General features: G+C 42.5%; 1 protein-coding gene across 1 annotated transcript in view; it reads left to right on the top strand.

Moving 5' to 3' along the window:
- The window catches only part of LOC133372105 (acyl-coenzyme A synthetase ACSM5, mitochondrial-like), a 29286-nt gene extending 10349 nt beyond the window's left edge, over positions 1-18937 (top strand). The window contains exons 6-14 of the mRNA XM_061600385.1: positions 518-674; positions 4910-4989; positions 6542-6665; positions 7435-7515; positions 8995-9096; positions 9813-9940; positions 10024-10123; positions 11174-11293; positions 17353-18937. Of these exons, the coding sequence (XP_061456369.1) occupies positions 518-674; positions 4910-4989; positions 6542-6665; positions 7435-7515; positions 8995-9096; positions 9813-9940; positions 10024-10123; positions 11174-11293; positions 17353-17439 (979 nt within the window). The 3' untranslated portion in view covers positions 17440-18937. The remainder of the gene's footprint in view (positions 1-517; positions 675-4909; positions 4990-6541; positions 6666-7434; positions 7516-8994; positions 9097-9812; positions 9941-10023; positions 10124-11173; positions 11294-17352) is intronic.
- The last annotated feature ends 7784 nt before the right edge of the window (positions 18938-26721 follow it).

Here is a 26721-nt window from a genome sequence, read left to right as displayed (position 1 = left end):
GGTCAAAGTATAATGCAGCTTCCTATATTCCTAAAATAGCCTCATGGAACAATTGGAGCCTCCTACCACACCCAGTTCCCCACTGCTGCCTTCCGGGATCAGAAAAGTTCAGGCTAATATATAAAATATATCGATCTGAAAAGTTTAGCCATCACAGGTTCAGTCTTGAAACTCTGAAGTGATGTTGGTGTGCACAGGGCTCACAGGAAACAGTTTCAGGAAGTACTATATAACAGTCCCAGCATGCCTTGCCTTGTTGCCAGTAAAAGGGAATTGCTTCAATAGCGCATTTGATAAGTGTCATGGAAGCCATTTTCTTTTCCTGGCAGCAAATGTGTATATAACAGACTGTACACTCGTTGAATGTTACATGTGAATAACTGTATGAGTGTACATCCCACCTACTTGTGTACCCATGTACACAAACTGTACACTCGTTGATTGTAACGTGTGAACAGGGCCCCTGTCACTTGCTTCCTGGGACCCTGATGCATATGCATTTTTTCCTGCTCTACAGGCGCTTCATGGATTTGACTCCTTCATCCATATTCTGGAATACATCAGATCCAGGATGGGTGAAGACGACCTGGAGTGGTGTGTTTTGTCCATGGATTTATGGCGCCTGTGTCTTTGTACATCGCCTCCCACTGTTTGATCCCACTATCGTACTAAATGTAAGAATAATGGCCTGCACACAGGATGTTGTAATGTGCTCTGCGTGAGGCTGATCTTGAAGGTGATTCAGAAACGTGGGGTTCCCTTTAGAGCTCCTATATTGCCCCTGTTTTAGAACAGTTCCTGTTCCTGCTGGGAGGAAGGGCAGGCTATAAATCAAATAATAACTAAGCTACCTAGGCTTACTCTGCAGCGTGTGAAGAAAGTTGACTCAGCAACCGGGTCAGGGGGGGCGCCGCCTTAAGTAGGGAAGGTCTTCTCTCACAATCTCTGACTCCTGCGAAGTCTTCTCTCGACGTCTCGTGCGGGGCAAAGGGGGGCGAGCCTCCGCCGGCTCATCTGACAGTACAGGCTCGATAGATGCCTCAGGAGGCGGGAAAGTGTTTGAAGTGCCAGACGGGGAATCCTGGGGTGTGTGGAGCTAGCGCGCCCGCCCGATCATCCCTCAACGGCTCTGTTGAGGCGTCTGTAGGGGGAGCGAAGTCTGCTTTGGCAGGAGAACTGTCTGTGGGAACTGGCAGGCTGTCAGCTACTCCCCCTCCCTCATTGTCCTTGAAAGTCTCATCTACCTCTGATTCCTCCCCCTGCCCTATCTGAGGAGGCTGGGGTTTGGCCGGCTCCCCACCCTGATCCCCCTGGGAGAGCTGGGGCTCAACAGACTTAGGCCCCAAATATCTGACAGACTGCCTCTTTTCCCTACAGAGCCTTATGGTGTTAAGTTCAGCAGTTGTTTTTATTCATTATCCATCCTTCACCATAAGGGGACAGCAGCTTAAAATACAATATTAAAACAGTCTAAAACAAACCACTGTGACAAGAATAGAGTAGGTCCCAAAAACATACATCTGGGGTGTCAAAGACCAGGATGAAGATGTGAGTCTACAGCATTCACCGGAAGGAGGCAGTCTTTCAGATATTTGGAATGTAAGTTGTTCTGCCACCCTCAGAAGTGTAGGGAATGGCGGCCTGGAAAAGGGCTTTCTCTGTGGCAGCCCCTAAATTGTGGAACTCCCCTCCCCCCAAGTTGCATTTAGCATCTTCATTGTTAGCATTTTCATTGTACAGCTTTCACCATATGCTGAAAATGCACTTTTTTTTAACTCTAGCCTTTGACAGTTAAGGTGTTTTTGTGGGGCAACCTCTGCTGTGCTGCTATACTCTGCTGCTTTTGCTCAGAATTGTGTTATTCCGTTTTTTAACAGTACAGACTGTTTTACCTCTTTTTACTTGTTTTTAATGGTATGATTGTATTGTTGTAACCTGCCTTGGGGCCTGATGGGGAAGGGCAGGTAGGAAATCTAAGAAATGAAAGAATGAATGGAATAGGTTCCCTTTTAAGGGAAGGGCTGTAGATCAGTGGTAGGGCAGATGCAATCCAGGTAGTGCTAGGAGAAAAATCAGTCTGAAAGCTTACAGAAAAAACTGCCAGTCAGTGTAGACCAGCTTTTCCCCAATGGGGTGCTTTCCAGATCAGTTTGGACTACAACTCCCATCATCCCTGACTGTTGGCCATGCTGGTTGGGGCTGATGGGAGTTGTAGTCCAAAACATCTGGAGAGAGCAAGGCTGGGGAAGTCAGTACTGTTCTAGATGGACCAATTGAGCTGACTCTGTGTAAAGCGGCTTCCTATGTTCCATCATAGCTCATAGATGGAGAGCCGACGTCGACAGTGGTTTGCAAGCTTTGCTATAGCCGATCGCATAAGATTCTTTTGTAAAAGCCTCTTAAAAATAGGTTCTTGGGTCAAACTTTTCTTTATCATTAGTATGTTTTCCTGATGTTCAATCAAAATCTACCCTCCTGTAATTACTGTAGCTCAGAGGTAGAGCACCTGCTTTACATTAGAAAGTGCAAAGTTCAATTCCTGGCATCCCCAGGTGGGACTGGGAAAGAGCCTCTATTTGAAATCCTGCAGAGCTGCTGTTAGTCAGTGAAGGCAATACTGAGCTAGGTGGACCAAATGGTCTGGCTCAGTATAAGGCGTTAAACAACAACAGACACAGGCCAGTGGGCACAGCAGATTCGCAACGAGGAACCCATCCATGAGAGGAGTGGGAGGGAGACAGCTATCTAACTTAAGCCCAGTAGATGAGTGGCGGCTGGTGCCTCAGTGGAATCCGCTCTGAGTTTTAAGTCTGATTTTACTAGGAGCTGTTGAAGGTGCTGAAAGCACCTTGGACAGCTCCTTGAAAGTTTGGACTAAATCCCAGAGTGGATTCCACTGCCCCACTGCAGTCACCACTGCAGTAGATACAGTCCTGCCCTCTGGGTCAATGGGGAAGAAGTCTTTGTCCACTTCTGTGTGGCAGACCTACAAGTTATCATTCCGTGCAGTCTTCTCAGCTCCAGTAATTAAGATACAGTGATTGTCCCAATTTACTAGCGGCAATTCCTATTTTCATCCTCAGGAAATCATTGCCCTGGCTTGATTCTCTAACCATATCAATAAGTGGCTTACCATCCCGTATCTCATGGTTATGTGCAGCTGGAAAAGAGCATTCCAAAACCACCTGTTTGCGGTTGCTATAATAGTTGTGCTTTGATTGTCTGTAGGGATGGGGGAGAAATTCAATCCAGTTTGCATATAAAGCCAAATCTATCCAGTTTGCACTTTCCAAAACAATATGAGGAATGCGTGTATTATGGGGAAGTGGCCATAAAATGAATATATTTGTGAAAATTTGTTGTTGTGTGCCTTCAAGTTGACTACGACTAATGGTGACCCTATGAATCAGCAACCTCCAATAGCATCTGTCGTGAACCACCCTGTTCAGATCTTGTAAGTTCAGGTCTGTGGCTTCCTTTATGGACTCAATCCATCTCTTGTTTGGCCTTCCTCTTTTTCTACTCCCTTCTGTTTTTCCCAGCATTATGGTCTTTTCTAGTGAATCATGTCTTGTCATTGTGTGTCCAAAGTATGATAACCTCAGTTTCATCATTTTAGCTTCTAGCGATAGTTCTGGTTTAATAATTATTTGTCTTTTTCGCAGTCCATGGTATCCGCAAAGCTCTCCTCCAACACCACATTTCAAATGAGTTGATTTTTCTCTTATCCACTTTTTTCACTGTCCAACTTTCACATCCATACATAGAGATCGGGAATATCATGGTCTGAATGATCCTGACTTTAGTGTTCAGTGATACAACTTTGCATTTGAGGACCTTTTCTAGTTCTCTCATAGCTGCCCTCCCGACTCCTAGCCTTCTTCTGATTTCTTGACTATTGTCTCCATTTTGGTTAATGACTGTGCCGAGGTATTGATAATCCTTGACAAGTTCAATGTCCTCATTGTCAACTGTAAAGTTACATAAATCTTCTGTTGTCATTACTTTAGTCTTTTTGACATTCAGCTGTAGTCCTGCTTTTGTGCTTTCCTCTTGAACTTTCATCAGCATTCGTTTCAAATCATTACTGGTTTCTGCTAGTAGTATGGTATCGTCTGCATATCTTAAATTACTGATATTTCGCCCTCCAATTTTCACACCACCTTCATCTTCATTTGTGAAAATGGCATACAAAAATGTATTTGTACTAGGAAACATTGCTTGCAAAAATGTGTATCTTAGTCAAAGCTGCATACAAAAATGTGTTTATTAGGAGAAATTTGCACTAAAATGCTGAAGAGTTTTCATTCTTATCCCTTACATACCCAGTTGATCACTGTGCTCTGCAGGTGAAGGCCTCCTGCAGATACCATCTTATTAGGAGGTCCATTCTGCAAAGTGTAGGAAGCGGGCCTTTAGTGTAGCGACACCTACCCTTTCGAATGACCTCCCCTTAGATATTAGACAGGTGCCATCTCTGTTATCTTCGTGGCGCTTACTGAAGACGTTCCTCTTTCAACAAGCCTATTGAGAAGAGACCTTATCCCAGCCTGCGTCTGTGCTGGAATTGCTTTTTAAGGTGATTTTAAAGTTGTTTTTCTTAAAGATGTTTTTAAGATGTTTTGTTTTAAGATGTTTTAAAAGATATTTTGTTTTAATGTTTTAAAGTCTTTTGTTTTTAAGATGTTTTAAAGTGCTTTTAGTGTTTTTGTTTGCCACCCTGGGCTCCTTCTGGGAGGAAGGGTGGATTACAAAATTTAATACATAAATAATAGTAAATAATAAATAAATGGAAAAGAAATCATAAATAGCTGCAGAAATGTACAGAACTGAATTTAAGATTGGAAAAATGAGAAACGGAGAGAACCAAAAGTGACAGATCCCTCCATCCCTCATTGTCTTCATCTAGACTCTCACCCAGTACCCAGTCACCACTTTCTGCACAGCTCCAACCGGATTCCGTATGTTGATACAGCATGATCTCACCAGGTACTTTTCATCGGGTAACTGCAAGAGGAGATCCAATGTGAGAGTGGCTGGGTGGCCACCAGGATGTTGTCCATGAGTGTATGCGGCCCTTGGACTGCTCAAGTTTCCCCACTTCTTACAATTTACAAAAATTAAATTAAATAACAAATAACATTATCATTTATTGGCACCGCCAAGAAAGAGAAGTGATGTTAGCGGGGGCGGCAGCTCCTGAGAAGCAGAAGGGCAACAGGCATTTGTTACAGCGAAGCTGTTTGCTGTTACAATGTTGTCTTCCGCTCCATGTCCTCGGGCTCACTCAGCTGCTGCTCCCCGGGCGTCTGGTGCTGGTGCTGGTTTATGTCGGGGGGGGCTGCGGGAGCTCTGGCTTGGGGACCTGGGCCTTGCCTGGAGCAGGAGGAGGAGAAGGACGCGGTGGTGGCTGTTGTTGAGCAGGAGGCCCCGCGCCAGGAGACCCTGCACAAGAGGCACCGCGCCGGGCTGTTGTTGAGCAGGAACGGGGTTGTAGTGGACAGCACGATGAAAATGTTGACCCAGTGTGCGGCAGCTGTGAAAAAGGCAAATTCCATGCTAGCGATAATTAGGAAAGGTATTGAAAATAAAACAGCCGATATCATAATGCCGTTGTATAAATCTATGGTGCGGCCGCATTTGGAATACTGTGTACAGTTCTGGTCGCCTCATCTCAAAAAGGATATAGAGTTGGAAAAGGTTCAGAAGAGGGCAACCAGAATGATCAAGGGGATGGAGCGACTCCCTTACGAGGAAAGGTTGCAGCATTTGGGGCCTTTTAGTTTAGAGAAAAGGCGGGTCAGAGGAGACATGATAGAAGCGTATAAAATTATGCATGGCATGAGAAAGTGGATAGAGAAAAGTTCTTCTCCCTCTCTCATAATACTAGAACTCGTGGACATTCAAAGAAGCTGAATGTTGGAAGATTCAGGACAGACAAAAGGAAGGACTTCTTTACTCAGTGCATAGTTAAACTATGGAATTTGCTCCCACAAGATGTAGTAATGGCCACCAGCTTGGATGGCTTTAAAAGAAGATTAGACGAATTCATGGAGGACAGGGCTATCAATGGCTACTAGCTGTGATGGCTGTGCTCTGCCACCCTAGTCAGAGGCAGCATGCTTCTGAAAACCAGTTGCCGGAAGCCTCAGGAGGGGAGAGTGTTCTTGCACTCGGGTCCTGCTTGCGGGCTTCCCCCAGGCACCTGGTCGGCCACTGTGAGAACAGGATGCTGGACTAGATGGGCCACTGGCCTGATCCAGCAGGCTCTTCTTATGTTCTTAACATGAAGTCTTTGAGTCAATGGCTTGAGGCTTCCTCGGGCGGCTGCGTGGCCCTGGCCCGGTGAGCTCCGATGGAGGTCTCCCCATGCTGCCCGCCTCTACCTCATCTGCATCGCCTTCTTCCTCCACATTGACCACCACGTCCTCCTCTTCGTCCTCTTCCTCGAGGGTGGCCACTGAGCTTGAGGTTTTTGGAGGAAAGGTGGCCTATAAATTTAATATAATAAATAAAAAAAATACTGTCATTTCTCATCAAGGTACAAATTCATGACCCTGAAGCACTGTGTGACTGGAGGGGAACCGCTCAACCCAGAAGTGTTGGAGCGATGGAAGGCTCAGACGGGTCTGGATATCTATGAAGGCTATGGACAAACCGAAACAGTATGTCTGTCTTCATTTTTGCAGGATGATGTTTGTCAACTCAGTACGGTCACTGTATTTATTGACTTATGAAGAAAACTGCACATCAGGAGTGGGGAACCTTAGGCCCACAGTCCAAACCAGGGTATGGTCTGAAGGTTCATGAGGCCACCACCTCACAGAGCTACAATTCTCAGAGTTCCCTAGAAAGGATTGTTAAACCATTCTGCAAACTGTAGCTCTGTAAGGGGAATAGAAGTCTCCTAAAAATTATCACCACCCTTAACAAACTACACTCCCAAGCTTCTTTGGGGGAAGCCACGATTGTTCAAATTGGAATAATAATGCTTTAAATGTATGGTATGAATGTGGCCTGAGTGGCATTCAGTAAAAGCAAAAACAAACTGGACTTCTGTAACTTCAGGCTATGGCCCAATGCAATTTCATCCGTCTCTTGTTACATGGATGCTGTCTGGATAATGTTTGTTATCAAATAAATACATAAATAATTTAAAAAGCAAATTTTAACAATACAATGCAGTGTCATTGGTGCTACCCAAATGCCTGGGAAAACAAAACTGCCTTTGCCTGATCCTGAAACAATGACAAAGTTGGTGCGAGGTGGGCCTTCCTGGGCCAGATCCACATCTGTCTGCTTTCTGGACAAGACCTGTACATGTCTGGATTGCCATCTTGTCTGGTCACGCAGCAATGGAGAGTTCCCTCCAAAACTAATTGAAACATCCAACTGTCATTTGGCTGTGGTCCTCTCTCTCTCTCTCTCTTACAGGTAGCAATATGTACGAATGTTAAATGGATGAAAATCAAACCGGGCTCATTGGGAGTAGCATCTCCACCATATGATGTCCAGGTAGATCATTTAAATTTACTCAGTTGGTGTTCATCTGAAGACTTGGTTTGCTTCCAGATGACCTATTTGTTGAGCACTCCTGATTTCCTTGCACAAAGTTTGTGGGGAGATTAGAAGATGTTTATCATCATTTACAGATGATTTGTTCTGCATTGTTGTGGGGAGGTTGGACGATGTTGCATCAAGCATGTGCCATCCCACATTTCTCAGTGCATGTTCCCACCACATCCCCTACCACAAAAAGTCCAATTTTTTTTTTGGGGGGGGGGAGAGTTTGTTGTGCAATTGCACAACCTGAATTTGCCAGTATGTGATTGAATCCCACTGGAAAACAGCAACAGTCTGGCAGTGCCTTAGCAGAAAACAGAATAGAAATAGTCCAGAAGCTGCAACTGGTACAGAATGCGGCGTCTCGCCTAATTAAGGGCAGCTGCCGCCGAGACCACATCACTCCAGTGCTGAAGGAGTTGCACTGGTTACCAGTTGCTTTCCGGGCCCAATTCAAGGTGTTGGTTTTGACCTTTGAAACCCTGCATGGTTTCGGCCCAGTCTATCTGAAGGAGCGCCTTCAGCATCAATGTTGCCGCCCAACAAGATCAGCCTCAAAAGACCTCCTCTCCGTCCCACCAGTTAAATCAGCTAGACTGGTGAGAACTACGGAGAGGGCTTTTTCAATCATGGCACCCACTCTATGGAATTTCCTCCCAAATGACATCTGCCATGCCCCCTCCATAATGAGTTTCCGCCGGACCTTGAAAACCTGGCTTTTCAGGCAGGCCTTTGGGGTGGGTTAGGTTTTAGTGTTATTGTTGGAATTTTAAGGTTTTAATGTGAATTGTATGTTTTATGTTGTGCGTCACCCAGAGTGGCTGGAGAACCAGCCAGATGGGAAACTAATAAATTTAATAAATAGATAAATAATAAATAATATACTCCCTGTAGTTTATCTGTTAGCGGTGAAATGCCCATTATTATGACAGGCAGGGTGTGTTTGGAGGGAACTCCTGAGTGTGCAATTCACTCTGTCTCTTCTCAGCTATGTCCCAGCTGAGCAGTCCATTTTCTCTGGTCTATAGAACTTAATGGAAATCACTGTGATCGACACCACCTCTTTGCTTTGTGTAAATATTCACATTTATTTTCCATTTCTTGATATAACACTGGAGTGTTCTGGAATCCTGGGAACAAGCGTCTGTTTTTTTTATTCCATAGAACTTAATGGGAATAACTGAGAACTGAGCCAACCCTGGCCCTATTACTTTGTCTAAATATTCTCACTCATTTCCTGTTCCTTGATATAATATTGGAATGTACAGGGCACCTGGGGACAAGTGTCTCTATATTTTTTTCATTCCATAGAACTTAATGGGCATCACTGAGAACCAAGTTAAACCATTGTTTTTCATGATATGAATATATGTGCATTTTAAATCAACATGGTCAGTTGAAATAGCATATGCATCTTGTTTGTTTCTGCAGATTATAGATGACAAAGGCAATGTTCAGCCCCCAGGGAAAGAAGGGGACCTTGCTATCAGAATCAAACCTAATCGACCTTTCTGTCTTTTCTCATGCTACTTAGTAAGTACTATTTTTAGCGTGTCAATATAAAAGAGATGTAAGGATGACAAATTCATTCACAGAGCAACCGTATGATGAAGAACCAGAAATTTTAGAATGTGAGGTGAAAGCTGCTCTTAAAATACTTGGAAGAAACAAATCACCAGGAACAGATGGCATACCGGTAGAGTAGCTACAAGCTACTGAGACTGAATCTGTCCAGATTTTGACAAAAATTTGTCAACAAATATGGAAAACTAAACAATGGCCCACAGACTAGAAGCGTTCAATATACATCCCAATTCCATGGTGATAAAGGGGAGAGCAGATTCATGGCTAGGTGACATGTCTGCCAAGTGAGCTTCTGTCCGGGAAGCCCTTGGGAGAAAGGGACTTTTTGTTGCCACACAGAAAGATAAAGTTGCCAAAGACTTTCCCTGTCCCAGGAACTGAGCAGTGACAGGAGCAAGGCGATGGAGCAGCACCTCTTCCCTGGGGCGGTGGGGCAGCATGGGCTCAGGTGGAGAGGAAAAGCAAATGGGAAGACAGCAGGGAGGAGGAGGGAGGACCTTCTTGGAGGAAGTGTGAGCATTTTGTCCAAGGGTCTTCCGAGATCTGAAGCTGGCACTGACGATACCAAATTGCCTTCTTATTTTATCTTGAGGCAGCATTATGAGCATGGGTGGATCAGCAGACCCCAGTTAAAATGTTGTGGAATAATGTTTGGTTATTGTCAGGATAACCCTGAGAAAACAGCAGCCAGTGAGCGTGGAGATTTTTATGTCACCGGAGACAGAGCGATGAAGGATGAAGAAGGCTACTTCTGGTTTGTCGGGAGGTCGGATGATCTGATTAATTCTGCTGGGTAAGTTCAGTTTGGTTGGCTTTTCCCTTTTTCACTGTATTCAGCTCCAAAAGGTGCCGGAGTGACCTCGTTCTGTCTCTTAGGTATCGTATTGGCCCATTTGAAGTGGAAAGTGCCTTGATCGAGCACCCGGCCGTCATTGAATCGGCTGTGGTCAGCAGTCCAGATCCCGTCAGAGGAGAGGTAATAATGGAGAGTCAGGCCGACACATTCCTATGCGCATTATGCACAGGGACACCACCACATACAGTGTATTTGCTTGGGGAAAGAGCATTAAATCTTGAAATACCACAGTGAGATGCTACTGCGTTCCAGAGATCTATGAAAGTGTTATTGGTGGGCAAATTGTCCTCATCCCAGCTGGATTAAAATGTCAGAAAATAACTAATTTCCCCTTAAAGCTCAATTCCTGATGATGTTACCAGGAGCATAATGGGGGATGAATCTCCCTTTCTCTTTGAGAGTCTGCCAACCCCCATAAATCCCTAAATTCTGCCCTTTCCTCAAACGTGTCTGGAAATGGAATAACATTTTAGAGGCCTCCTTTGGTGCTTACGAGTACATGATTGCAGCATCCCAAGTGCTGGGAAGCCTGGGAAAACTACTTTCTCCAGGGCACCTTCATTTGTCCTAGGGAATTACAGTTCTCAGGCTCACCAAACATTGCCACGGCAGCATTCTAAGTTCAAGAGACTGAAAACATCTGAGGGTAGTGGAACTACCAAGAGGGTCCCCTTTGCTGACATTAATACTTGAGAGGTCCTGTTGTTGATTGTGTGCAGCAATGAGTTATTTTTCTACTGGTATGATATTAATAGGACTTTAATAATTTAGACTCCTGTTTATACTTAGAATGTGAAATCTGAGTTCTGCACAATGTTGGTTTTTTATGACCTATCCTATCGCCATCCATGCTCAAGAGGGAGGCATCAGTGGGCTCAGGGAAACCCCAAAGTTTGCAAACATACAAATATCATTAGGGAAAAATCCTAAGTGGGGGAAAACCTAATGAGCATACTTAAGTGGGCATGGAATGCTAACTGTCAAAGGGAAGGGAGACAGAATGGGGTATCCTTGAAGAGGGCATGGCTGGCTGGAACTCTGACAAGGAACATGCCACATTGCAGCATTTGATTTTGGCAAATAACCAGTAACATATACCAAACATCTAGTTACCCTGAAGCCCCTTTATTTGTCTGAATCATTAATGCATATGTAATTGACATCCTATAGGTGGTGAAAGCCTTTGTCATCTTGTCTCCTGACTTTTTATCACATGATCCAGAAAAATTAATCAAGGAACTCCAGGATCATGTGAAAAAGGTGACTGCTCCTTACAAGTATCCTAGAAAGGCAAGTATCTTCCCATTATCTAACAGGAAAATCACAAAATGTGGTTGAAGGGTCTGACTTTGGGAAGTCAAGCAGTCATGGCTCACTTTCCTATTGGAGTGATGTGATAGATGTCCCAGTGGCATCTGTGAGACTTTTTCCTGCTAACAGTCCTAGATCAGAGGTGGGGGACTGGATCTGGAAAATGAACAATTGGGAGCTTACTTTACACTTCCAGTTGTTTTACCTGCCCCACACCTGATGTGATGTTGAACATGACATCAGGAATGGATCAGGTGAACGTGGTTTGGGAAAACTTGGCAGACAAATTTTCATGAGGACTAAAAGAAAGTAAAATAGCAAATTGCTGCAGAAATGTGGAGAAATGAATTTAAGACTGGGAAAATGAGAACCGGAAAGAACTGACAGGGTAGCTGCCAAAGTATCTTTTATTGAAATCAGAATAGAGTGCTAGGAGGTGAAGAGAAATTAGCGCTGTTTAAGCATATTTCATTCTTTGAAATTCACCTGACGAGTACAAAATGGTGACCACGCGTGCTCAAAGCCGTAGTACTATAACTAACAGCTCAACTCCTAATTTGATCCAAAAATCAATATTAGACTATTGTGGGATAATTAAAAGTAATAAACCTACAGCAAAAGTAAAAGAGCAGCAGATGGACCAAAGAACTCCAGAATTAACACCTATGGAGAGTCTGGGTTTCCTTGACTGCACCAGTTTTATAACTGAGACAGGAGATCATCTAGAAGATAGAAGAAACTCAGACAAGCATTCCTATAACGAAAGTCCAACAAACTGGTCCACTGATCCTGATCTGAGAGAAGACACCTTTCAACTTTGTAGACAAACACAACTTACAGTAAGCAAAGAAACTCTAGATTCTTTAAAGGGAAACTCAGGCAACTTAGTTTTGGGAGAGAACGAGGAAGAAACTCCTTCCTCATGGGAAATTTTAAGAGATCAATGTTTTTTAACCAAGCAGACAACGGAAAATTTTTTTCATAACATGGATAAACTGCAGCAGGAAGTCTCTGGTCTGAAAGCTACCATTGGAACTTTAGTTGCCCTTGTAGAGTTGGGAATTTTGACGATAGCCCCTCAGACAAATTTTACTACTCAAGGTTTGGAGGACACCGTGCCACAGAAAGAACAAGCAGATAGAGATATTCGGCATAAGGAGGATTTTGACCAAAACACAACAACTCAACAACTAAAAGATATACTTGAAGACTGGAACAAGCACTCAGAGACATTCCCTTATGCTGGTAACCAAGAGCAAGCTCTCAGCAATAATGATGTTTCCATTTTAAATCTCACACCCTCCGATCCAAGACTTTTAATAATTGATAAATATTCAGATAAGGCCTCTACTCCACTGATAGTGGAAAATATGAGTTGCCCACCTAATATTTCTAAGCAAACCCTGAAAACTCCATCAGAAGAAGATGGCTCAGTCAAGTTTCACCAACAGTCTCCCCGTATGGTTCAGCAATGTAGATGGGAGGCAACCGAGGAACTCAGCGAATCATCACATCCCCTAAAATACAACTATAAAGACAATAGAAGGAAATGGAGTAAATATAACCCTTTTTATAAGAAAAGGATTAGATCAAAGGAAAGAATACCGAATGACTTTCAAGTGATCATCCACAACTGGTTAGTGAGGAAATCAGGAGGGAGATTAAGTTCGTGGAAAGAACTCCTAACTGATATTCAATCTATATTGGGAACAGCCCTTGACATAAGAAAAGGAGTTTTTTGCAAATGTCTACCCTCTTTTGGTCAATTGGGAAGCATCGAGCTCACATTTCGGAGTTCTGAGTTAGGGTACAATTTCTGGTCCCTATTACATAGGTTTTCCAACAGAGGGCTACTATTTGAACTTATAAGAACACCAAACAAGTCCTCTCAAGGGCATCATAATATTTCCACTTGGATTCCAAAGACTGGAAGTAAAAGATGGCTGGAATCTAACACTGGGGAAAATAGAGGCTGGAGGAACCAGAGATACGAGCTCCCCAAATTTGTAACGTACCCAAATAACATCAGGCTGCAAACACATACCCACAACCAGAAAAATTGGAGAACACAACACATGATCCTTATTAAAGATAAATATTGGATCAAGGGTGATAATAATAAGCCCAGAGATTACTCTCCTAAAACCTCCTTGGACTATTCTAAATGACTTGATATAAAATCTAAAGGGTTAAAGATAATCTCCTGGAACGTGGCAGGTTGGGAAAATAAGACGGCAGATAAAGAATTTATTGAGATGCTCCAACTATATGATATAGTCTGTTTACAGGAGACTTGGACTAATGAACTCAATTCCCCACTGCTGCGGGGTTATAAATCATTCCATCTACCAGCCACAAAGAAATTCAAGAAGGGCAGAGGTAGTGGTGGACTGGTGTCCTTCTTATCGCTGGAATTAATCGAAGAATCCCAGTTGGTTAAATTGGAATCTCAAAATAACTATCTCCTCCCAGTACAATTAAAAACAGAGACTGGAGACCCCTTTTTCTGCATAAACACATATTTTCCACCGTCTAACAACCCTGTAACCGTTACCAAGATATGGAAGGATTTAGTATCTTTACTGGAACAGATAGATCAGAAGTTCCTGCAAGCATATATTCTAATCTGTGGGGATTTTAATGCCCGAATTGGGGCAATTTCAGAAGGTTTCTTTCATCCCTTCGGTTTAGATCTGGAAGAGATCTTTCTAACTCCCCACACCTCGATGGATAGCAAATTCAATCAACAAGGTCTTAAATTCTTAGAATTTATATACCATCAAAATTTATATTCGCTGCATGGGAGCCCACTGGACATAACTGAAGGTTATTATACCTATCTGAGCAATTTGGGTGCCAGTGTTATCGATCATATATTGGTTTCAGTCTCACTTTTCCCTTTAGTAAGTGCTTTTGAAATTCTTGGAAGAACAGAAAGCGATCATCTCCCCTTAGTGGTGACTTTAAATCCCTTGTTGGAACGGATGCCAATAACAGATACAACTAATCTTACCGGGGAAATGCTGGGCGAAAGGAGACTGAAATGGTCTAACAAATTAAGTAGTAACATCCAGCAAAAACTACAAAACAATTTTCTGATGAGCAGGCGACAACAATTTGGGGATAACTCAGCGAATCACATAGATATTTTCCAGCAAATAGTTACAGAACTTAGACCTTGTTTAATAACAACTAAAGATAAAAGTAAACAGACATTCCAACACGGCTGGTTTGATGCAGAGTGTAGGAAGGCTAAGAAAGTATTAAAAAAAAAAAAAAATCAGAGAATCCTGTAAGAAACCTTCAAAAGAGAAAACGGAAGAGTTAATTAAATGTAGGACGGAATATAAATGTTTACTTAAAAATAAGAAAGGGGTATATATAAAAACTCAGTGGCAAGAATTGGAACAAACAGTAAGGGAACATAATGAAGGTAAATTCTGGGAGCTGGTTGCACGAGGATTAAAGGAAATAAGATCTACCTCAGAGGCTGCAGTTCCTGCTTCTTCCTGGATTAAGCACTTTACTAACTTATTTGGTGGTCAACCTAATGATAGTGCTGAGATTGAGATATTTAAAAACTATGATAACTTACCTGAGTGGCTTCCAGTAACTACACATGAGATAAAGACGCTTATTGCATCCTTGAAACTAAAAAAGCACCAGGAGAAGATATGCTTCCCCCAGAACTTTTTACAGAAAATGTAGATTGGTGGATACCCATCCTGGTTGGATTATTCACCACAATCAACAGCTCTGGTCAAATGCCTCTCGGATGGAAAACAAGCATAATATTTCCAATCTATAAAAAAGGGGATAGAAATGACCCACAAAACTATCGTCCAATCAGTTTGTTAGACATCCCCTCAAAAATATATGCTCGATATTTACTGCAAAAACTAACTGATTGGCTGCAAGATAAATTGATTATCCAGGAAGAACAAGCAGGGTTCAGAAGAGGTTACAGCACGACCGACCAATGCTTTGTCTTAAATCATATTATAGCGAAATACACTAAGAACAGAAGACATCTGTACGCTGCCTTTATTGACCTCACTGCAGCTTTTGACTCAATCAACAGATCCAGACTATGGGAGAAATTACAAAGCATTGAGATGGATCGTAGACTTTTACAGTTGATTCATGAGTTGTACAGCAACACAGAACTGAGGATCAGAATTGGCTTAAAGGGTGCATTAACTGAAGCTTTGAAAACTACACGAGGGGTGAAGCAGGGATGCATTTTGGCTCCCACTCTTTTTAATATTTATATCAATGATCTGGTCCCATGGTTAGCTCGAGTAGATTCGCCTGCACCAGCAATTAGCAATAGAAAGATTTTTATTTTAATGTACGCAGATGACTTGGTACTTATTTCTCTTTCTCGTTTGGGCCTTAAAAACCTCCTTGACTCATTCAGTACTTACTGTAAAAATGAGAATTTATTGATAAACTACTCTAAGTCTAAAATTATGGTCTTTGGCAAACGTAATCCAAGGTATAAATGGTGTTTGGATCAACAGGTCTTAGAACAAGTCCGCTCATTCAGATATTTAGGGATAGTTTTCAGCGAGTCCCTTTCGTGGAAACGGCATAGTGAGATGATTAAGCTGAAAGCAGAGAGAACAATTGGAGCCTTAATGAAATTTTATTATAACAAGGGTGGACAATTGATCGAACCTGCCTTAAAGATCTTTGGCAGTAAAGTAGTCACACAAATGCTCTATGGGGTAGAGGTATGGGGAGCAGACACGAATGTGATCACAACCCTGGAAATAGTGCAAAATAAATTTTTTAGAAAACTATACTCCTTACCCCCAGGAACACCTGCTGCTTTCTTGAGAACAGAAACTGGCTGGCCATCTATAAAGATAAAAGCTGTGTGGCTCCGCTTGAATTATTTTAAGCGAATTGCTTCTTTGACAACGGAACGTTTACCAACTTTGTGTTATAAGGAGTTAGAAAATAACCATAACTGGAAGTTAATGTCCCATAACCTTTTAAATAGCTACCATCTTCCCGAGCTAAAATATCTCGTGGACATAGAAAAAAGACACCTAAGGGACTGGCTCCTTTGGATAGACGCTAAAAGAGATCTGTGTCTAATTAAAAAATCCAGATTTTCTACTTATTTTGCATTAGTGAAAACAGAACATTTTAGAGCTTGTTATCTGACTAAATTAAGGCTAGCCCCTTAAGAATTGCTTTCATGGAACTCCGGTTCCAAGTTATGCCTACAGCGGTACTGGATGGTCGTTATCAGAATGTGCCATTTGAAAGAAGACTGTGTATTTGTGATCTAGGAGAGGTGGAGGATATTGTGCATTATATGTTAAGATGCCCTCTATACGATCACCCAAGAGAGAGATTTATTAAACCTTTGTTGTCCCAGGGAAATGGGAACTCCCTGGAGGAGACTTTATATCTCCTGAGTGATGTTAACAGCTACGTGACCCACAAGGTGGCTCTTTTTGCCCTTGCGGTAAAAAAAATCAGAAAAAAAGAATTAGACTACATAGCAATTAACTGCCAGGGAGACTCTGCTTGTTAATTTTTATTATGTATATTTTCTATGTCTCTGTTTATATTTTATATTAAAGTTTTGTACAGTATTTGTCATGGCTTATGGCTAGCACAATAAACATTTTTGACTTGAAGAACTGACAGATCCGTCCATTCCTACTGTTCACTTCAGCTGCTCCCAGGCTGGTGCAGGAAGAGGCCCCAATCAGGCCTGGTTCCATCCTTCATATCTCAGCAGCCGGGGTAGCTCAGGTCCCATGGATCTCGTGCTGGCCCAGCTCCGCCCTCTCCCCAGATTCCCTCTTTTGGGGTTTTTTGCTGGTTGCTGCTGTTTGGGCAGGAGGGCTGTCCTGCTGGTGGAGCAGGATGGAGGGACATCTCTGCCTCATCCAAACGCTGCCCCCCCCATGGTTGATCAGGGGCTTGGATTGTTCTGTAAACTCTGAGCCGTGGTACCGAATTAGTGCAAGGCTGCAAAAATAATGAGATAAACTCTTTTATCTTTTGCTACGCAGGTTGAATTTGTCCGGGAGTTGCCGAAGACAGTTGCGGGGAAAATTCGAAGGAACATATTGAGGGACAAAGAATGGGGAAGAGTGTAGCCTTGGCCGAACCTTTGCAAGTGAAGAACCTTCCTGCAATCTTCCTGTTTGTTGTTCCGATGGGAGAGTTTCCCCATCTTGCCTGCTTCCCTACTTACTCTGTTGGTTAGATCTGATATGCCAAGCAAAGAGATTCACGCAAGAATTGTACTTTACCCTAAGGGTGCTTCCAAAATTCTCATCTGATTTTTCTCCCTAAATTTTGGACTTCTGATTTACCTGACCTTGTTTCCAAAGTGGAACCACGATGCATCAGGAATTTTCCATCGTTCTGATTTTTTAACTATTATTGTTTCTAATTAAGATGGGGACTTAATTAGTGTGGCATAGTGAGAGCCAGTGTGGTGTAGTGGTTAAGGTGTTGGACTACGACCTGGGAGACCAGGGTTTGAATCCCCACACAGCCATGAAGCTCACTGGGCGACCTTGGGCCAGTCACTGCCTCTCAGCCTCATGAAAACCCTATTCATAGGGTCGCCATAAGTCAGAATTGACTTGAAGGCAGTCCTTTTTTTTTTTAAGATGGGGAAACGTGTGGCCCTTCAGATGATGATGTTGCACTCTAACTTTCATCAGCTCCAGCCCAGAGGGATAGTGGAAGTTGGAGTCCAACAACATCTGAGGGCCACGATGCCCCACCCCTGTGGTAGAGAGAGTGGCGCACTTGTAGTTTGCCACAGCTTACAGGCCGTCATATATTTCCCCTCTCTTCGTAACTGATAAAACATTGCCCAAAGCATGGTTGATGTGATTGGACATACAATTGCACCAAGAGTTTTGATGGGGAGGGCCATCGCTCAGTGGTAAGGCATATGTTTTGCATGCAGAAGGTCAGGTTCAGGCCCCATCATCTCCAAGTAGGACTAGGAACAGGCCCTTGTCTCAAACCCTGGAGCTGCTGCCAGTCAGTGTTGACTAGGGCTGGAGAACCTGTGGTCCTCCAGATGATGTTTATGGACTTCATCTCCCATCAGCCAAAACCAGCATGGCCAATGGTCAGGGATGATGGGAGGTGGAGTCCAACAAATATATGGACGGTCACAAATTCTCCATCACTGCTGTAAACTTAAGTCAGAAAGTGAGTGCAATGAGGCCAACCTCTCCTGTGCCAAGTACCTTTCTATACACTGAAGTCATAACAGCTGCTGGGGGAGGGGAGGGGAGTTGTTAAAATGTGCTACAAATATTGATCAGTGCAAGGAAGGTGCGCTATCTTAGAGGTATTAGCAGGGCAAAGAATAAAATGAGAAAAAATTATGAGTTTGTGGTAGGGATGGAAAGATCTGTCAATTTCTGTTCTCTCAGTTTCTCATTTTTCCAATCTTAAATCCAGTTCTCCGCATTTCTGTAGCAATTTGCTGGTTTTTTTTAATCATCATGAAAATTCTTCAGCCTCAGTATGAATTTCTTCTAATGAACACATTTTTGTTTGCGGTTTTGACTAACGTACATGTTTTTGCAAGCAATTTATCCAAATATAATGCATTTGTGGATGTTATTTTCACTAATACATTCATTTTTAAGCACATTTTCCCTTAATATATGCATTGTTGTAAACATTGTTTGGTTGGAGAACTGCAGCACAAAATTGAGATAAGCGTGACAGCAAGATCCCTCTGTCTCCAGCATCTTACCAGTCAATCAAAATGAAAGGAGTGTGTGTTAGCCATTGAGAAGAGTCTTCTAACATGCTTCCTTGTTTCCTGCTGATTGGAGCCATTCAGAGTTAGAGGTGAGTCAGCCGCTGAGAAGACTCTTTTCAGTAGCTAACACAATCCTCTTTAATGCTAATTGGCTCGTATGGATATCTGTTGTTGTGGGAGAAGGCACATTCTCAACCCTGCAGCAGAAAGGAGGGAGGCGTGGCTGTGACTAACATGAAGAGACCCTGCACTTCTGAATTTCCACTACACTACTGGCTGTAAACTTCAAGCTGCTGCAAAGTATACAATTAAGGTCAGGGTAAAATACTCCAGCTCCCACAAATGAAATAATAGGTGATGAAGGGGTTAGAGCAACACCCCTAAGAGGAAGAGCTACAACATTTGCGGCTTTTTAGTTTAGAGGAAAGGCCAGTTAGGAGGGGCATGATAGAGGTGTATAAAATTATGCACGATGTGGGGCAAATGGATAGGGAGGTTTTTCACTCTCTCAAAGCCTAAAATGCAGAGCTATCCAATGAAGGTGAATGTGGGACGGACATAGGAAAGCACTTCTTCAAACAGCCCATGGTTAAAATAAGGAATTCACTCCCACAAGCTGCAGTAAGGCACACCAGCTTTGATGGCTTTAAAATGGGATTAGACAAATTCATGGAGATTAAAGCTATCAGCTGCTACTAGCCACGATGCTTATACTCTACCATATACTGTAACTAATAACTAATTTACCGGAACATATAAATCAGACATATCTAGAAGCCAGACTTTTGATCATGGGATACTTTAATGCAAGCATAGGAACCCCAGTAGGGGGTATGTGTCTCCTACTGGGAATCCCTGAGGAGGAAATTTTCCCATTTGGACACACCAAGAAGGCCAATAAACATGGTAAAAAACTTTTGGAGCTCATATAGTAATACCTCTTTTCATTACATGGTACCCCTTTGGATAAATCAGAAGGTAATTACACCTTCTTGAACCAAAGAGGTGGAAGTGTAGTTGATTATATTCAAATTTCCCCTTCACTCTTTGCCTGGATTTATTTTATGGCTGTATTAAAGAGGTCAGAGAGTGACCATCTGCCATTGCAAATTTAAGTTGCAGATTAAGATTAAATCTTACAAAATAATGAAACTGCTTAATTAGATGGCGCAGTAATAGGGGAGAAAATAATTAAATGGACCTCCAAGATAGGAGAAGCTATAGATGGAATGTTACTAGAGCCACATATGCTGGAGCGACGCAGATGGAAAACCCAAATGCAGTAAACGACGTATACCATGAGATAATAATTGACCTTAGATCCTTGGTAGTAAAGTCACTAACATCTAAGACCCTGAACCATCAGGCACACAGATGGTTTGATGTAGGATGTAGGCTAGCCAAGAAACAATTAGCTAAACACACGAGGTTTTCGTGGCATTTGGAAACACCAGGAGCTTTCGAAGAACTGATTAACTTCCGGGCTTTTTGTAAAAAAACTCCTAAAGCAAAAGAAAGATATGGCACGAATTAAGCTTAGCAGTGAAATAAAAGAGAGAGGATAAATTTGGGGAATTAGTGTCATCTGGTATGAAAGAAGTTGAAATGTTTATAGAAGCACAAATTCCAGCAGGAACATGGGGATCATACTTCTCTGAAATCTATGGAGCACAAACAGAACAGGAATTTTCAGACACACAACTAGATGTAAAACAATTACAGCCCTTACCAGAATGGCAACCAGTATCACCTCAAGAAATAGAGTTTCTGATTGCCAGGTTAAAAACAAAAAAGGTGCCAGGGGAGGATTATAATACCACCAGAGCTATTTAAGAATTTTACATATTGGTGGGCTCCTGTTTTAGCCCAACTATTCACAGTAATCAATCGTACAGGTTCAGTACCAAAAGGATGGAATCTAAGTATTGTCTACCCTATTGATAAAAAAAGGAGAGAAAAATAACCCTCACAGTTACTGACCTATCAGCCTTATATGTCAGCTAAATTATATGGAAATTTTCTTCTAAAATTACAGCCACGGTTAGTAAATTATTTCTTTCATGAAGAACAGGAAGGATTTAGACAAAATTATAGTACTTTACATACTACTGACTCTAATTAAAAAAACTAAGGATACTTCGAAACATCTTGTTACTACCTTTTTAGATCTTTCGACAGCATTTGATAGTATAGATAGACGCCGCCTTTGAAACAAATTTATTTATTTATTTATTTAAACATTTTATATCCCGCCCTAGTTCTTAGAATTCAGAGCGGCGAACAAATAAGACAATGTCTAATACAAAACAATATACAATTAAAAGATAAAATTAAGAAAATCAATTATACAATAGTTATAACAATTTAAATGTTAACATTAAAAGCTTGAAGAAACAAAAATGTTTTTAACTGACGGCGAAAGACCGTGAGTGAGGAAGAACATTGGATCTCTGGTGGCAGGTTATTCCATAAGATGGGAGCTATGCACGAAAAAGCTTTGTTCCTAATATTGGAGCGGCGGATTATAAAGGTAGATGGAATGATAAGAGAATGTTCGAAGGGTACTCTTGTCGGTCGTTGAGATTTAAATTCCAGAATACGATTTGATAGATATATTGGTGCTAATCCATGTAGGGCCTTGAAAGCTAATACCAAAATTTTAAACTGGTGTCGAAATAAAATCGGTAGCCAATGAAGTTGATAAAGAAGAGGTGTAGTATGCATTTGTGGACCAGCTCCGGTCAGCATTCTGGCCGCCGCTCTCTGAACCAACTTAAGCGGACGAAGCGATCTAGCAGATAGTCCTATATAAAGAGCGTTACAATAGTCCAATCTTGAGGTCACAAGAGCCTGTGTCACTTGCCTCAAGTCCGACGTTCCTAAAAACGGACGAAGTTGGCGGACTAGCTTTAATTGGGTGAAAGCACTTCTGGATACTGTTGCAATTTGGGGTTCAAGGGTCAAAGCAGAATCTAAAAGAATACCCAAACTCCGAACTTGGGACTTCAGAGGGAGTGGGACCCCATCTAAAATAAGTACGTTTTTAAATTCATGAGAGGGTTTATGACAAATTAGTAGAACCTCCGTCTTCTCTGGGTTAAGTTTCAGTTTGTTCTTGTTAGTCCATTGCTGTATTGCAGCCAAGCATTGGTTTAAGGGATGAACCACATCTGAAACATCTGGCGGGAAAGAATAATAAAGTTGGGTATCATCTGCATATTGATGGTAGTGTATTCCGAATTCACGGATGATCCTTCCTAAGGGCTCCATACAAATATTGAATAACATTGGGGATAATATGGAGCCTTGGGGAACACCACATCGTAATGGCCAAACCTTAGATGAAAAGTTCTCAAGGACAACTCTCTGGAGTCTGCCCTCCAAAAAGGAGCGAAGCCATTGTAGTACCGTTCCACGGAATCCCAAATTAGAGAGGCGGTGCGGAAGGATGGTATGGTCGATAGTGTTGAATGCAGCTGACAAGTCTAACAACACTAAATAAGTTAGATTTCCTCTATCTAATTCAAGTCGCAGATCATCCACCAGTGCTGTTAACACTGTTTCAGTCCCATGTTTGGGCCTAAAGCCAGATTGAAAGGGATCGTAAGTTATTTGAATCTATAAATGTTTGAAGTTGTGTGACTACAGCTCGTTCGATGACTTTACTGATGAAGGATAAGTTAGATACTGGACGAAAGTTACTGAGAAGTGTAGGGTCAAGAGAGGGCTTCTTCAATAATGGAATTACAATTGCTTCTTTCAGAGTTTCGGGAACATGACCTTGTTGGAGTGAAGCATTGATTATCACAGTGAGCCAATTCGCAAGTTCAGCTTTAGACGTTTTTATGAGCCATGAAGGGAAGGGATCAAGTGAGCAGTTAGTAGGTTTCATTCTAGAGAGAAGCTGAAGAATGTCATCTGGTTGGATAGGTTGAAAAAACGAAAATTGGGATAGCAGGCTGATTTCTGATAGAGTGTCTTTAGATTCTGGTGATTTAGCTACATCAAAATCTGATAGACTATCATTATATTCTACCGTTTTAGCAGAGTCAAAGGAGGAACGAATCTGATCCACCTTACCTTCAAAGAATGCAGCAAATTCTTGGCAGCGGGTTTGAGAATATACTGTATCTGAATCCGGGTGTTTGGGACGGAGGAGACTGTTAACTATCTGAAAGAGTTGTTTAGGTTGATTTCCGGCTGAAGTAGTTGCAGCAGAATAATATGCTTTTTGGGCAGCATGTCTAGCCAAGGAATATGCTTTCACAGATTTCTTGGTTTGAGCTCGGTCAAATGGGCTCCTAGTTTTTTGCCATCGGCGTTCCAGCTTACGATAGCAGTTCTTTAGAGAACCAGGGGGCAGATTTGAGTCTTGTAATTTTTAACGGACGAAGGGGGGCCATTGAATCCATAATTTTGGCCATGGTGTTATTCCAAGAGGAGATCAGAGTATCAATTGGAGTTCCGGTAGGGGGGCATGGGTATTCCTTAAACTTTGATAGGAATACGTCAGGGTCTAATAATCTCTTAGGGCGGTATAACTTAATGGGGGTTCTAATTTTGAGAGGTACAGAAGACACAAGGAGGTTAAAACTAATTAAATAATGATCCGACCAAGATAATGGGGTAGAAGTTATATTCTCTATTCGAAGGTCTGAGGTATCTGCTTCTGGTTGGAAGACAAGATCTAGGGTATGGCCTGCAGTGTGAGTTGGGACTGAGATTAACTGTTGTAGCCCTAAGGTGGACATTAAAGATAAAAAATCAAGAGCATCATTTGAGGTGGGGGATTCTATATGAATATTGAAATCTCCCAACACTAAAAGTCTAGGAGAATCCAGAAGTAAACCTGCAATTAGGTTAGACAGGTCAGACAAGGAACGGCTTAGTGGATTGGGGGGGCGATAGATTACAAGAATCACAATGTAATTTTGGTGACCAAGCTTCAGGCAGAGAGATTCAAAACCAGGGGAAGATTGAAGGAAAATTCTAGATAAGGGAATAGATTTACGGTATACTAGAGCTACTCCACCACCACGATGGTCCAATCTAGGTTGGTGGTAGACAGCGTAACTAGGGGGGCAGATCCCAGTCAAATTGGCTCCACCTAAATTGGTAAGCCAGGTTTCCGTTATACAGACAATATCAGCCTGTTCATCTAGAATAAGATCATAGATTATTGTCGTCTTATTATTGACTGATCTGGCGTTAAAAAGTAATATTAAATAGTCAATACGTGTCTTTCCTTCTGGGGTAAATTGTCCCTTGTGCTGGTTAAGACCAATGGCTAGTACAATAAAAAATTCTTATTGTTCTTCCTTCTTCTTCTTCTCTACCTCCAGTGTTAGAGGGAATATGCCGCTGAATACCAGCTGATGGAAATTGCAAGTCGGGAGAGTATGGCTGTTGCACTCAAGTCCTGCTTGCGGGCTTCCCATGGGCATCCACTTGGCCACTGTGAGAACAGGATGTTGGACTAGATGGGCCGTTGGCCTGATCCAACAGGGCTCTTCCTATATAGCATTTCCCCCTGAATGCTCAATATGCTTCATGCAGATTCAGACATACTGATGGGCAGAGAAACCTTAACTCCCCCATCTGCATTGATGGCAGGGGTTAGGATGAAGTGGAGGGCACTACTGTGCCTGCCAAAAGCACGGTGGGGTGCACATAGCCAGCATACGGCCCCGAAATGGACCATTTTAGGGGCGGCAAGGGAGTGATCCGCTGCAGCCAAAGTCAGCCCATTTCCTGGTGAGATGTCCAATCTGGGCCCCTCTGCAAAACCAGGCTGGAAAAGAAGGAAGGGAACTATCCCTCCAGCTTTGACTCTCATCGGCAAGAACCAGAAGGGCTCCCTATCCCCCCCTTTAGAATTGGTCCCCAAGACTGCAATTCTATACTCGCTTATGTGGGAGCAAAAAATTCATTGAACTCACGGGATCTGCACTCCAAGGAAGCTTAACTATGGCTTATGTCCAAATTGACCAACCATGATTTGAGACTGGCCAGCAAAGAAGAATCAGAAACCATGGTGTGAAGAGAAAATTTCAAGCTTTTTTTTAAAAAAAAAACACAGTGGAGAAGGTGGTGCTCTCCAAGCACACGATCTCTAGCGATGGTGCAGTCAGGCAACTTTTTTAAGAGTATGGACTTAATGGTCTTACAGGCCCCTCCCCTTGAGATTGTAATTTGTATTACTTCACTCTGAAATGCTGTGATCATTTTATGTGTTGGGCTCCCCCCCCCTTCTCATTTGGCTGAGCAGGGCCCTCGACTTCTGCCCCAAAGTCTTTCCCGGAGGGCTCCACTGCTCTCTGGCTCCTGGTATGTACTTGCACAAGAAAGTGCTGTGAGGCACTTCATTGGGGCTGAATGCCAGCATCCTCTAATAATTAACCTAATCAGTAAAAGGTGACCTTCAGCACTTTCTCTTCTTTGCTTTTCACCTATATTTTAAAAGAGGAACCTAGATAATAGAAGCAGCAGGATAAACATGAAGAGCTGCCTTTTGTCTGCCTTTATTCCCATAGCTGCCAAGAATCTTGCCCCCAGATGCCAGTATTTTGGCATTCAGTTTTATGCTGGAAATGTAGGTTTGCAAAAATTGATTAAATTAAAAGGGGTTTAAAGAGCTAGGATGGTGTAGTGGCTAGAAGAGTGTTGGACTGGGACCTTGGAGATCAGGGTTCAAATCCCCATTTGGCCAAGAAGCTCAGTGGGTGACCTTGGGCCAGGCACTGTCTCCCAGCCTAACCTACCTCACAGGGTTGTTGTGAAGATAAAATTAAGAGAGAGACAGCCATGTTCGGATGCCACCTTGAGCTCCTTGGAGGAATGGTGGGGTTTAAATGTAATAATAAATAAATAATAAACAAACAAATCCACTTAAAAAAGAAACACACAATGGACTTCTGACAGTTAGAAAAGTGACAGGGATAAACGATTCATTAAGAAGCGATATAGGCCACATCCGCCGCACAAGCAAATGGTCACAAATGGTCATTGTCGTAGATGCTTTTAAATGTTTTTAGACGTTCTTAATTTTGAAGTTTTTAAATTATTTTATTTTTAATTGTATGGTTATTTCAATTGTATTGTTTCCCCTACTTTGTTGTTTGTCGCCGTGGGCTCCGAGTCCTTTATATAATCTTAACCGGCCAATTTTATTAGAATTCTCGGGTTTATGCGCAAAGTTGGCGTGGAGGAGGAGTTGGTAGGGCACCGGGTTTTTTTCACCCTGGTTGGTTTATCGGACGGGTTTTAGGACCCGGCGGGAAACTATTTCGCGCCACAGGCGTAACTGCGTGGCGAGGAAGAGATTGCCTGTTGCCATAGAGACAGAAAAAGTCATTAAGGCCTGAACTTCCGGTAGAAATTATAGACCGAAAAGTGCTAACATATGGTAAAAATATGGTAAAAATGGAAAGCCATTGATTCCCACATGCCCATTGGACGCAGAATAGCGTCCCTTTATCCCACTCCGTGCGGCAAAGTCGTAATAACGGGAAAGCTGTGATTCTCTATAACTGCGGGGTGGCGTCGCTCTATCGCTTGACGCTCTATGACAGGCTTGGGGGGACTTGTGGCTCTTCATTTGCTGCCGGACTACAATTCCCATCACCATTGATCATTGTCG

The sequence above is a fragment of the Rhineura floridana genome, chromosome 17 (assembly GCF_030035675.1).
Source record: "Rhineura floridana isolate rRhiFlo1 chromosome 17, rRhiFlo1.hap2, whole genome shotgun sequence".
Taxonomy (NCBI): Eukaryota; Metazoa; Chordata; class Lepidosauria; order Squamata; family Rhineuridae; genus Rhineura; species Rhineura floridana.
This window is presented reverse-complemented; position numbering and strand designations above follow the sequence as displayed.